This window comes from Lupinus angustifolius, chromosome LG16, assembly GCF_001865875.1.
Source record: "Lupinus angustifolius cultivar Tanjil chromosome LG16, LupAngTanjil_v1.0, whole genome shotgun sequence".
Lineage (NCBI taxonomy): Eukaryota > Viridiplantae > Streptophyta > Magnoliopsida > Fabales > Fabaceae > Lupinus > Lupinus angustifolius.
The window spans coordinates 8,820,123-8,832,256 of NC_032024.1; the positions used below are offsets into that span (position 1 = coordinate 8,820,123).

Consider the following 12,134-nt stretch of genomic DNA (forward strand, 5'->3'; position numbering starts at 1 on the left):
GCAACATAGAAGAAAGTGAGAGTTTATATTCAGCATAGTGTGAGAGACTAGTATTCCTAGTGAGAACTAGATATATAGTTTGATTTTCATCATTCTTGAGTGAGATTGAGTTGTTATCCTCAGAGTGAGAGAGATACAAATATTATAATCTTACTTTATATAGTGAAGATATTTTCTAGACTAGGTTATGTGATTGTTTATTTCTCAATTTGAGAAGGTTTTTTCATGTTAAATTTTTTGGTATCATTCTTCTATTTTTCTTTATTTTATGAGTGAGGATCCACTTACTCTAAGAGTAAGTTTTTCTCCTTATCCTAGCCATTAATTCTATGGACATCTAATGGTTTAGATCTACTCACTAATTCAAACCATTGAATTTCCCTAGAATTGATGACTATGATGAGGAGTAAGTTTAAAAAACTTACTCTTGAATTAAGTAGATCCCTCCCCTTATTTTATTTATCGATTTGTCACTTTTACAAATGTCCATTTTGCATCACACAGAGGAGAGAAATTGATTCTGAATTTCCCAACATTCTTCTTTGCTTTCTTACATGCTTAATGAAACTACATAATACATTGTATTTGGCAGAAATATTTCATAGCTTAAGTGACCAAATAGAACACATTACCTAAAGCTGGCAAAATACTAGGAAACCATGTTTTTTATGTACACCCAACATGACATTATTAATTAGTTGATACATAAAAAGTTTAGCTACACCAAATTCTTCTACAACTTTCTTAAAATGCAAACCATACTTTGAGTAATTAGAGTAATATAAACTAAACCAAAGCAAATTCCATTAAATACTAACAAGTTCCACGTTTGGTTTCATGCATACCATCATGGCACCATCTCCAACTCATCACTCTTACGACCACCATGTTCCATTTCCCTCCTTTGTACATTCTTGTAAGTGTAGTTTTTAGCCAACAACAGATAGACACATAAATTCAAAGCATTTATGATTGCCAACATCCAATAATACCTATCCAAATGGCTTGAATTTATGTCCTTCCCAATCCAACTATTTCCATTCTTCTCAGTCACATGATCCACAACAATGATTATAAAGCTACTTAGGAAGCTTCCAACACCAATAACACTAAGATATAAAGCCATTCCTAAGCTTCTCATTGAGTCAGGTACTTGGTCATAGAAATATTCTTGCAACCCAACTAGAGAAAATGAATCTGCAAAACCAAGGATCATATATTGAGGTATCAACCATGACACACTCATAGTATTACTATTAGGAACCATTCTTAGTCTCTTAGCTTCTACTATGGCTGCAACAATCATAACCATGACTGAGAATGTTTGACCAATACCAATCCTCTGAAGGATGCTGATGCCTCTTTCATTACCAGTTACTCTTCTCAGAATTGGAACAATAATTTTGTCATATATAGGGACACATATTAAGGTGCCAATAGCTGCAGCTGAGGAAATAGAAGCTGCTGGAACTGTGAAATTATGGCTTATTTTTAAGTTCATAGAAGCTGCTTGTTTGACAAAAAGTGTTGAGCCTTGTGCTACACATACACCAGCTGTTAATGAACTTAGCCATATGGGAATTAAATTTAGAACAAGCTTGGTTTCCTCCACTGTTGTCACTGTTGTTAATGTCCATGGGTTGTTCTTCTGCTCAACATGTTTATCTTCAACTATTGCAGCCTTGTCAAGAAACCTAGTCATTGAGTATTATTAATTTCAGGGAAGATTAGTGGGTTCAGGTCTTTGGTAAAATGACAAATTCATGACCTAAAAAAAATATTTGTTGAGTAAATACCAATTTCAATTACTATGTTTTTCGATCTTACTAGTTTGATCACTTAATTGAAATGTTACCCAAAAAATTTAAATATGGTCAAATTAGTATTTCTTAGAGTCAAATTAATCATTATCAGGTGTTATAAAATATGTTAAAATGACTAATTTGATCCACATATAAAAAATTTGGCACCATTTTGGGTTTTTAAATTTTTGAGGAACCAACTAGTAAGACAAAAAAATACAAGAGACTAAAATGTATATTTACTCATTTTTTTGTGTACTTAATTTGTAAGAGAACCTTGTTTTAAATAAAAATTTATCTTCTTATGTACACACACTCTTTTGGGATAAGACACAATATAAAAGAGAAAAAGTAAAATGTACTTATTCCATAACATAAATTAACTTTGCTTTGCATAAAAATATCTTCAAAAAATAATCTTTTTACTATCTTGAAATCACTTTTTTCAGCTGTTTAACTAAGAGCATCCTTTTCACATTGAATTTTATCAATTAAAAGTAGGAATCTGTGTCCGGAAACAAAAAATATTAAATGATGAGTTTTGCCCACACATATACCCCGTTAAAGAATGTAAAGTATTTAGTTTTAAACAAAATCCAAGTATTAAATAAAACAAAGAAAACTACTTTACCATTTAAAACAATTACTTTAACTTAGTTATCAGGGTATTCATTAACAAAATACTTATGGAAAAGTAAAGCATATAATCTTTTATTTGTTTATATTGAATTAAAGCATTTATTATATTATTAAATACATAAACACTTAATAAATAATAGGGGTATTAGATGCTCCTTTACAATGTACTTAGAGCCATTCATTACCAAAAGGAGGTTACAAGTACTTGCAAATTGAGTTTCAGAAATGAATCAAAGAAAACCGAAGGTTTTATTCTTATCTCAAAACTGTATTTTATGATTTACGTGTTTTTCCTTTTCCTTAATGAACAATGATCATATATACCAAAAAAATTATGTCATCATATTTCAAGTCAAACACATTTCACCAAGTAATATAAAAAACATTATTTTCTTAATTAGTTAGCACATTTTGATTGGATTGGGACGCAATGAGACACAAAATATAGGGACAAGTGATCTTCATTCTTCCTCAACCGAACAAATCCTAGGCAGTAGTCTAAATCTAAAAGGAGCATGAGTGATATACCTGTGCTGGCTAGTATGACTCAAAAGCCTTCCCTGTGATTTCTCTGACATTGGAACTTCATATAATAATGCAGGATTAGAAGGACATGACAAATTCCTTTTCCTTATGGCTGCAACTATGACCTGAAAAATTGGCTTTAAAGGGTTTCCTTCTGGTCTTCTATACCTATAAAAAGGCTTACCCACATAGAAAGCTATGATAGTAAGAGCCATAAGAATAGTGAGGACAAGAGCTGCAACACCCCAACTAACATTTTCTTCAATATAAACAATCACTGTTGCACCAAGCAGCATTGCAAAGCACAGTGCAAAGTTCCACCAGTTGAAAAAAGACATCTTTTTCTTCCTTTCTTCACTGTGATCATCATCAAATTGGTCAGCTCCAAAGCTTTCCAAGCATGGTTTGTATCCTCCAGTACCCAAAGAGATGCAGTAAAGGGCAAGGAAGAAAATCACTTCATGAACCTTTGTAGACTTATGACATATGTTAATGTTGCATGGCTTTAGACTTGGGATGAATTGAGACATTGTTAAAAGGATTAACCCCTGCTTTCACAACAGCACCATTGTATCAATTCTTCATTTGTTGTATAAGTAATGTTATAACTAGAATTTTGACTGAATTCCAAGTTGGATGTTACTTTTAGATGCAATAAATGGTAAGTACCACTCATCTATCCAAGAGTTTAAAAGCATGTCAATTATTTCAAATTGTCAATAGGGTCCATATCATAGATAGAGCAATATGAAATAAGATTATGACGCCGCTTAATCCATAACAAGTGTTTTAAATTGGGGATCGTATCATATGATGTGGCTATAATATTGTGGTTGTAGTGATCGCCGCAACCGCATCACACCACAATTACGGTGTGACACTGAATCACAATAATGCGACCACAACGGGCTGTACTAGACCGCTTTAGGCTGCAACACAACTACATCGATATAAAAAAAAATTACTCAGAAAATAATTCACACCGCAATGGTCGCAACCTGCTCCATAACGGCCGCAATGATCACAATTGTAGTAACCGCAACGACAATTTAAAACATTGTCTATAACCAACTTCACCTAATGAGATAAAGACTTGATTGTTGTTGTTTTTGTTGTAAATAAGGTTTGGCTATGTCATAAATTTAGGAAATGTACATTTGATAAGAGAATCAACTTTACCATAATGTATACAAAGGCAGAAAACAGGACCATAGGAAACCTTCCAGTGTAGGCATCAGCAAAAAATCCACCTATGAGAGGCATCAAAGTTGTTGTTCCTACCCAGTAGTTCACATTCTTTGTTGCAGTTTTGAGGTCTTCATGAATCACTTTTGTCAGGTATGTGATAAGATTAGCAGCTAAACCAAAGTAGCTTACCCTTTCACTGAATTCAATGGCTGCTCATAATTGTAAAATCATAGTTATGCTCTTATTAATTAAACACATTTATTACCCAATTTTATGACTAGCACCAATAAATAATAAGTCAATTTTTCTAGAACTATGCAGAGGATCATGCTGAAATAAGGGAAGTTAAGTTTTAGTTTTAGAGTTGGATAATAAATGCTTACTCCAAATTTTATTTTCACCGTTTTCAATAAACTTGAAAAGTTTCAAGTAATCAACTAACATATCAGAAAATAAGTACCCAACTTAAAGTTGATGTTTGAGATTAATTCAAAAGCATTGTTAAAATAATCAAAATAGGTATAGTCTTAAGTTTCCTAGTGCATTTTGCCCCAAAAATTATGATTTTTTCTTAAAAATAAATATAAATCTAAGTTTGAAATATTCTTGAATACATGTTAACAGTTTTGTAATGAAAATGATGGTTAAGAAAAGAAAGAACTATGAACTATTGCTGAAATAATAAGAACACACAAAGTTGATGGAACCATGTATCTTACTGAGAACAAAGAGTGAAGCTTTCCATACACCAGTTGAAGAACGAAGAGGAACTTTGCCTTTATAATCAACAGATTCATCATGCACCCATTTCTCTTCTTCACTTTCTTCTCTCATAGCTCCTTCTCTCTTTGTCATTTCTTGTTCCTTCTTTCCTTGTTGAAGTAGCTTCATTGGGATGGTATGTTATATAGACAAAGAAAAGGGTATATGGTAACTATGGTTGGTGGCTTCATTAGTGGCATTTTTGTAACGTATGTAGTAAAGGGAAATGCTATAAGACAACCTCACAAGTTAGAACTTAGAAGATAATGAGGTCTATTTTAATATTTATGTACAAAACATATATGGGGTATTACTTTGCTACTAATTCTTTTCCTGGTGAGTTGGAATAATAAGAATGAGTTCTTAAAAAAACTTGGACTGATGAAGAATCAAACTAGTGAAAAATTAGATTTGTACCAGTCATGAATTAAAGGTGTTCTGGTAACCATGTATGGAAGCGTATAATTGACGATTTGATAATAAAATAATAAGAAATCTTATATAAAATATTATTTTGAGCCCTAAGGGATACCATCTATTAGTTAACATTTCCAAATTTAATGTTAGTTCATTACAACTATATTTATATGTGTATGGAAAGTTTATGTATCTAAAAAGTAGTAGAATTAATATTATTAAGGAATAATACTTGCTGTGTTATGTATTGTAGTGTTGTAGTTTAGCTAATTGTGTTGGTTAGCTTGTTGGTGCTAACTGTAGTGGTTAACTTATTAGTGATGCTACTCTATTATTCATCTTTATATTCAAGTTTTTTTCTCTTTTCTATTTCTTTCTAAGCGCTCAATTGATTCTTTCCATTTGTTGCAGTTCAATTGTCCACAACTGTTTTCAGTATTAGCGTTTTGACCATTTATTGTTGTTGGCAATATTTATAAAATATGAAATGAAGAAGAAAAATATTTTCTGAAATATAAAATTATAGAGAAGTCAATAACATTATTAAAAATAATATAATTTGAGCGATTTTCATCATGGAATTACAGAGATAACTAAAATGTTTTAAGAACTTTAACAGAGAACATTATTATAATCTTTGATTTGTGATTATTCTTTCTAATGAATGTCGAATCTAAGAATTAAATCATAAATATTATATTTGAATTAATGACTGAATTTTCTACTTAATCAAAATTCATGCATCAATGATGAATAAATCCTATAAAAATAACTTTGTTAAGAGAAATTATGTTTGATTTATTTTTTTATAAGCATTATATATGCTTCAGTGATATCTTCTTATCAAAGATTAGTTTTGTGCTTGGGAACTCTTTGTGAATTAAAAAAATACAGTTAGTGTGACTCACCAACCGGTGACTCCTTACATTCAAGTGTAGATTGTATATAATCTCACAGCAATAACGAAATTGTATATATAAATAAGATATTTATTAAAAAATAAAAAATATGAATATGCAAGTACACATGAAAGCTGATAGTATGATATTGATCCTGTAAATTGTTATTGTGGATATTGGATATGGTTGGGAGTATTTTGACATGCCACAACCAATGTGGATATATTTGCCACGATATCGCTATTAATAAAATATTGGTATAGTGATATATAGTTTATCTAGATTCTCAGAAAGATAAAAAAATCAATGATTTAATTCTTGTAAGCGACACTTGTTTAGAGAGAAAATCATACATACTAAAATGGATTAATGTAAAAGAATAACCCTTAGTAGTACCCATAGAAATAATGACATCACGGTTATAATTTAGCCATTTTATGGATTAATTATTATAAGAGACTCCCTTCTCCCTCTTAACTAATGAACCCATAGTATTGACATTGCGAAGTATGGTTAATTTTGGCGTTTTGAGGATTAACTATAAGAGGTTCCCTCATCCCTCATAGCAAATGAACCCAAAGTTTTTCTTCCTCCAAATTTAATCAGATTGTTTTAATAAATTTTTAAAGCACTTACACTCTTGCAAATATCTAAATCAGTTAATACACATAGCACAGATCCTGACCAGACAATCACAATCATTAATCATGAAAAAGAAAAGGAAAAAATATAGGAGGAAGGTCGGGAAGTAAAATAAGAAAAGGAAAAAGCTTTCTATTATTAATACATTACTCCTTATCAAGTATTGATATATTAGTACAACTATTCAAGAATTTGTTTATTACTTAAACTGTATATTAACTTACTCATATATTTTAAAATAAATATAATAAATTTAAAAATATAAATATTATTATTTGTAATATGTAATTCAATCATTGAAATTGTTTAAGATAACCATGTTACCGATAAACATAAGATTCAATTGGAAAGATATAGTACAATTTGATTGGTTTTGACCAGCATTTTTTAATTTTGACCATTTAATTGAATATTTAGTATAATTATTATATCATAGTAATATGTGTGGACTAATCCACTGATATAACGGTTGAATAGTGTGATATTTATAACATGATTTTATTTTCAAACAAGGGTCTATATATTATGAATTATGATCCATCTTATACGATTTTAAGTTACATATTTTTAAAAATGGAAATTTAAATTTATTTTATATAAGCAAGAAAGCCTAAAATTACACTTTAAAACATTTTAATAGATAAATATCAAATAAATAATTATATAAATAGAAAAAGATGTATGCACTATAGTATATGAGATTTATATTAGACAAACAACTCCAACATTCCAACACTGATGCATCACAATAGCAAACACCAAGCCAAGACAAGGACAAAGACAATCACACTGTTCTCAACAATCACAATGTCCTCACTCAATTAAATCAGCCTTCAACACCTGATTGTGTTCATCAAACATGAAGCTTCACTAATGACTTAAAGGGCAATTCACTTCCACTCAACCAATCTCAGGCTGCAAGTTGCTCTGTTCTGTCCTTGTGCTCTGTAGTGTTCTATTTTTCATCCTGTGTTGCTTGGCTAATAAGCAACACAAATAGCCTTTGTATTCTCCTTTTCTTTTGGCTCGTGTGCCTTTGATTCCTCTAAGAGTTTGTTAGTTTGTTCCTTCTATATTTAGTTAGTTAGTTATTCTAGTTTCCTTTCCTATAAATAGGATTTGGCTTTTCTCTTTTTGTAATTCAATTCAATTAAAATCCCAATATAGAAGATTCAATTTTCATATATCTTCTTCATCATCATTCTGTTTTCCCTTCATCTTTCTTTCATCTTGAAGTGTTATTCACTTCAATTCATATTCAAGAAAGCTTCTTGACATTCTTTTATGGTATCATAGCTCTTCTAAGAGCTCTGTTACATTCAAGATATCTAACTCATTACCTTCTACAACACCTCTCAATCAACATATAGATACTACACAATATCCTTACTATGTGCGCCCATCAGATAACCCGGGAATTGCACTAGTTTCACCTCTTTTGGATGGTGAAAACTATCACCAATGGAGTAGGTCCATGAGAATGAGCCTTATCTCCAAACAAAAATTCAAGTTTATGGATGGGAGCATTCAAATGCCAACAAATGATGATCCAACCTTCAAAGCTTGGGAGAGAGCAAACAATATGGTCACATCTTGGATTATAAGATCACTTTCCCCATCCATTTCACAAAGTATTCTTTGGATTGACAAAGCACATGAGATTTGGGAAGAACTCAAAGAAAGGTTCTCCCAAGGCAATCTGTTCAGGATAGCAGACCTGCAAGAAACCATAACCAATTGCAGGCAAGGAGATCGTAGTGATAGCAAATATCACACTGAGATGAAGATTCTATGGGATGAATTGGAAATTTTCAAACCCCTTGCCAAGTGTAATTGTGACAGTGAAAAATTCAGAACCGAGGACAAAGTCATCCGATTTTTAAAATGGTTGCATGATTCATACTCCAGTGTAAGATCACAAATCATGTTGATGGAGCCCCTTCCAAACATGAACAAAGTACTCTCACTGGTAATTCAGCAAGAAACTCAAATGTATGGCAGTGAATCAGAGGCAAAAACAATGAGCATTGGAACCAATTGGAAGAAGAACACACCATATAACAAAGATGCAGGCCAAGCCAACAAAGGATTCACCAAAGGTAATTAGAACTCGTACAACAAAAGCCCCTGGAACAAGTCATCAAATTCAAGCAAATTCTGCACTCATTGTAAGAAACCAGGACACACTGTTGAGAATTGTTACATAATTCATGGATTCCCTCCTAATTTTCAATTCACAAAGAATCAACAAATCAACTCTGTGACCTCTGGGAATGAGCCTGAGCATAAAAAAGGAGATGATGCCTCCTATGGTCTGACCAAGGAGCAATACCAAAGCCTCGTCAGCATACTGCAGAAGCAGACTAATCAAAAGAAAGATCCACATACTGCTGAGAATATGGCTAACACATTATCTACATCTTCTACACCCAGGGATCAAAATGAGGAAGGTAAGTCTATATCTCAATGGATATTAGACAGTGATGCCACTGATCATATTGCCTATAACATGTCTTATTACTTTGCCTATCATAAAATCAAACCTTTAAGGGTCAAATTACCCAATGGACATGAAGTTTTGACCAAAATCTCAGGCACCATAGTTATTTCCAAAAACCTAACCATACATGATGTTCTATATCTCCCTTCATTTACTTATAATATGCTATCTATACCTAAACTAACTTCACAATCCTCTTGTATTTTTTCATTTGATGCTTCTTGTTGCAAAATACAGGAGAAGGATTCCTTGAAGATGATTGGTATAGCTAACCTCTCAAAAGGATTATATGTGTTGAAGGGAGCTCAGCTTGCATACACTGCCAATTTCTCTGTTAGCAACTCTGTTATTGTTCCTAAGAATAGCATATGGCACTATAGATTAGCTCACCCCTCCAAATCTTGTATGGACACAATTAAGACAAAGATGCCTTACATTTCTTTCAATAAAGATCACATGTTCTAACAACAACTTTAATGAAAAGTAAGTCAGAAGCATCTATGGCATTAAAGAATTCCATCACCCTCATCCAAAACCAATACTCTACTGTCATCAAAGTTGTTAGAACAGATAATGGCCCTGAATGCATTCTCAAAGATTTTTATGCCAATAAAAGAATACTTCATCAAACCTCATGCACATACACACCACAACAAAATGGTGTTATGGAAAGAAAGCACCAACACATCTTGAATGTGGCAAGAGCTCTATTAATTCAAAGCAACCTTCCTAAAGTCTATTGGTCATATGCCATTAGACATGTTGTTCACAATATCAACACCTTACCTACACCTACTCTAGCCAATCAATCCCCTTATGATACTCTGCACAAAACTCAATACAACTTCCAAAACTTGAGAGTATTTGACTGCCTTTGTTACACTAGCACTCAAAAACATCTTAGAGATAAACTTGATCCTAGATCATCAAAATGTGTTTTCATTGGTTTTCAAGAAGGGACCAAGGGATACATTGTCCTTAACCTAACAAATAGAGCTATCCAAGTTAGCAGAGATGTTCTCTTCCATGAAGAAATTTTCCCTTACCCTTCATCCAAACCTACCACTTGCCTCTCTACCCCTCAACCACCTGCTCAAGACATCACTCCCTATCTATATGATGACATCTTCCCTATCTTACAAACACCCGAGAGCCCTCAACAAGATCCCCCTATTATCCCTACAGAACCTACTTCCTCTGATCACTCTCGAAAGAGTACTAGGACTTACAAAACTCCAACATACTTACAAGACTATCACCGTGCTCTCCTAAACAACACAACCATAAACGCTAACTCTCCTTATCCCCTCTCATCCTACCTATCCTACCATAGACTTTCCCCTGTGCATAAATCCATAACCCTTACTGCAACATCCCACCTAGAACCCAAGACTTACAAACAAGCCATTAAATATCCTCAATGGCAACAAGCCATCAACCAAGAATTATCTGCCTTACAAGACAACAACACATGGACCATCACTGACTTACCTGACTCTAAGAAACCTATAGGATGCAAATGGGTGTTTAAAATCAAATATAACCTTGATGGAACCATTGAAAGACACAAGGCCAGATTAGTGGCCAAAGGATTCACTCAGACAGAAGGTATTGACTACATCTCTACCTTTTCCCCTGTGGCCAAACTCACCTCTTTAGGTTGGTTCTTGCCTTGGCCTCTATTCACAATTGGACCCTACAACAGCTAGATGTTAATAACGCTTTCCTTCATGGCGATTTAGATGAATAGGTATACATGTCTCTCCCTCCTAGCCTCTCTTCTACTCTGCCCAACCAAGTCTGCAAACTGCAAAAGTCCCTGTATGGACTAAAGTAGGTCAACAGACAATGGTTCACTAAATTATCCACATTCTTGATCAAAAATGGATATACCAAGTCTAAAGGAGATCATTCTTTGTTCATTAAGTGGACTTCCACCACAATCATCACTGCCCTTCTTGTTTATGTTGATGATATTATCCTCACAGGGAATTCCATTGCTGAGATACAACATATCAAGTCTCTTCTAGATCAGGCATTCAAAATCAAGGACCTAGGCCCCTTGAAATTCTTCTTAGGCTTTGAAATTGCTAGAAACAAAACAGGGATCTCCATAAACCAAAGGAAATATGCTCTTGAAATCCTCTCTGATTCAGGATTCCTTGGCTGCAAACCATCCTCCACACCAATGATCCCTGGCACTCACTTATACCAAGACTCATCTGAGTTCTACCCCAATCCTCATGCTTATAGAAGACTTGTGGGCAGACTCATTTATCTCACAAACACAAGACCTGATCTTGCATTCTCTGTCAATCAATTGGCTCAATTCATGGCCAAACCTACTCTCACACGTCATAATGATGCCATAAAGGTCCTAAGATACATCAAAGGTGCCCCCTCCTTAGGTCTCTTTTACCCTAGTTCCTCAGCTCTCCATATTAATGCCTATAGTGACAATGACTGGGCCTCTTGTCCAGATATAAGGAGGTCCACCACTGGCTTCTGTATTAGGCAAATCTCTAATCTCCTAGAAATCCAAGAAACAAAGGACAGTTTCTAGGAGCTCATGTGAAGCTGAATATAGGGCCCTAGATATTACTTCTTGTGAGATTAGTTGGTTGTCTGATATGATTTATGATTTACAAAACTTATCTTTTAATCCTGCATCTCTTTATTGTGACAATCAATCTGTTATTCATATTGCTACTAACCCAGTCTTCCATGAGAGGACCAAACATATTGAAATAGATTGCCATA

The 12,134-nt window shown here is 33.4% G+C and overlaps 1 protein-coding gene across 1 annotated transcript; it reads right to left on the reverse strand.

Annotated features, from left to right (window-relative positions):
• On the reverse strand, positions 846 to 5,122 carry LOC109328984 (protein NRT1/ PTR FAMILY 5.6-like). Its single transcript, XM_019562640.1, has 4 exons — positions 4,874 to 5,122; positions 4,146 to 4,363; positions 2,970 to 3,514; positions 846 to 1,694 (listed from the first exon to the last, which is right to left on the reverse strand). Exons 1-4 carry the CDS (start codon positions 5,043 to 5,045, stop codon positions 848 to 850), a joined length of 1,782 nt encoding a protein of 593 aa, XP_019418185.1. The 5' UTR covers positions 5,046 to 5,122; the 3' UTR covers positions 846 to 847.

Bases quoted from the DNA above. Each gene is read 5' to 3' on its own strand.
- LOC109328984 (XM_019562640.1), bottom strand. From the start codon at position 5,045: ATGAAGCTACTTCAACAAGGAAAGAAGGAACAAGAAATGACAAAGAGA. The intron at 3,515-4,145 runs GTAAAGTTGATT...TTGTGAAAGCAG, and splicing joins CTGCCTTTGTATACATTATG to GGGTTAATCCTTTTAACAAT. The intron at 1,695-2,969 runs GTATATCACTCA...CTCAATGACTAG, and splicing joins AGTCATACTAGCCAGCACAG to GTTTCTTGACAAGGCTGCAA.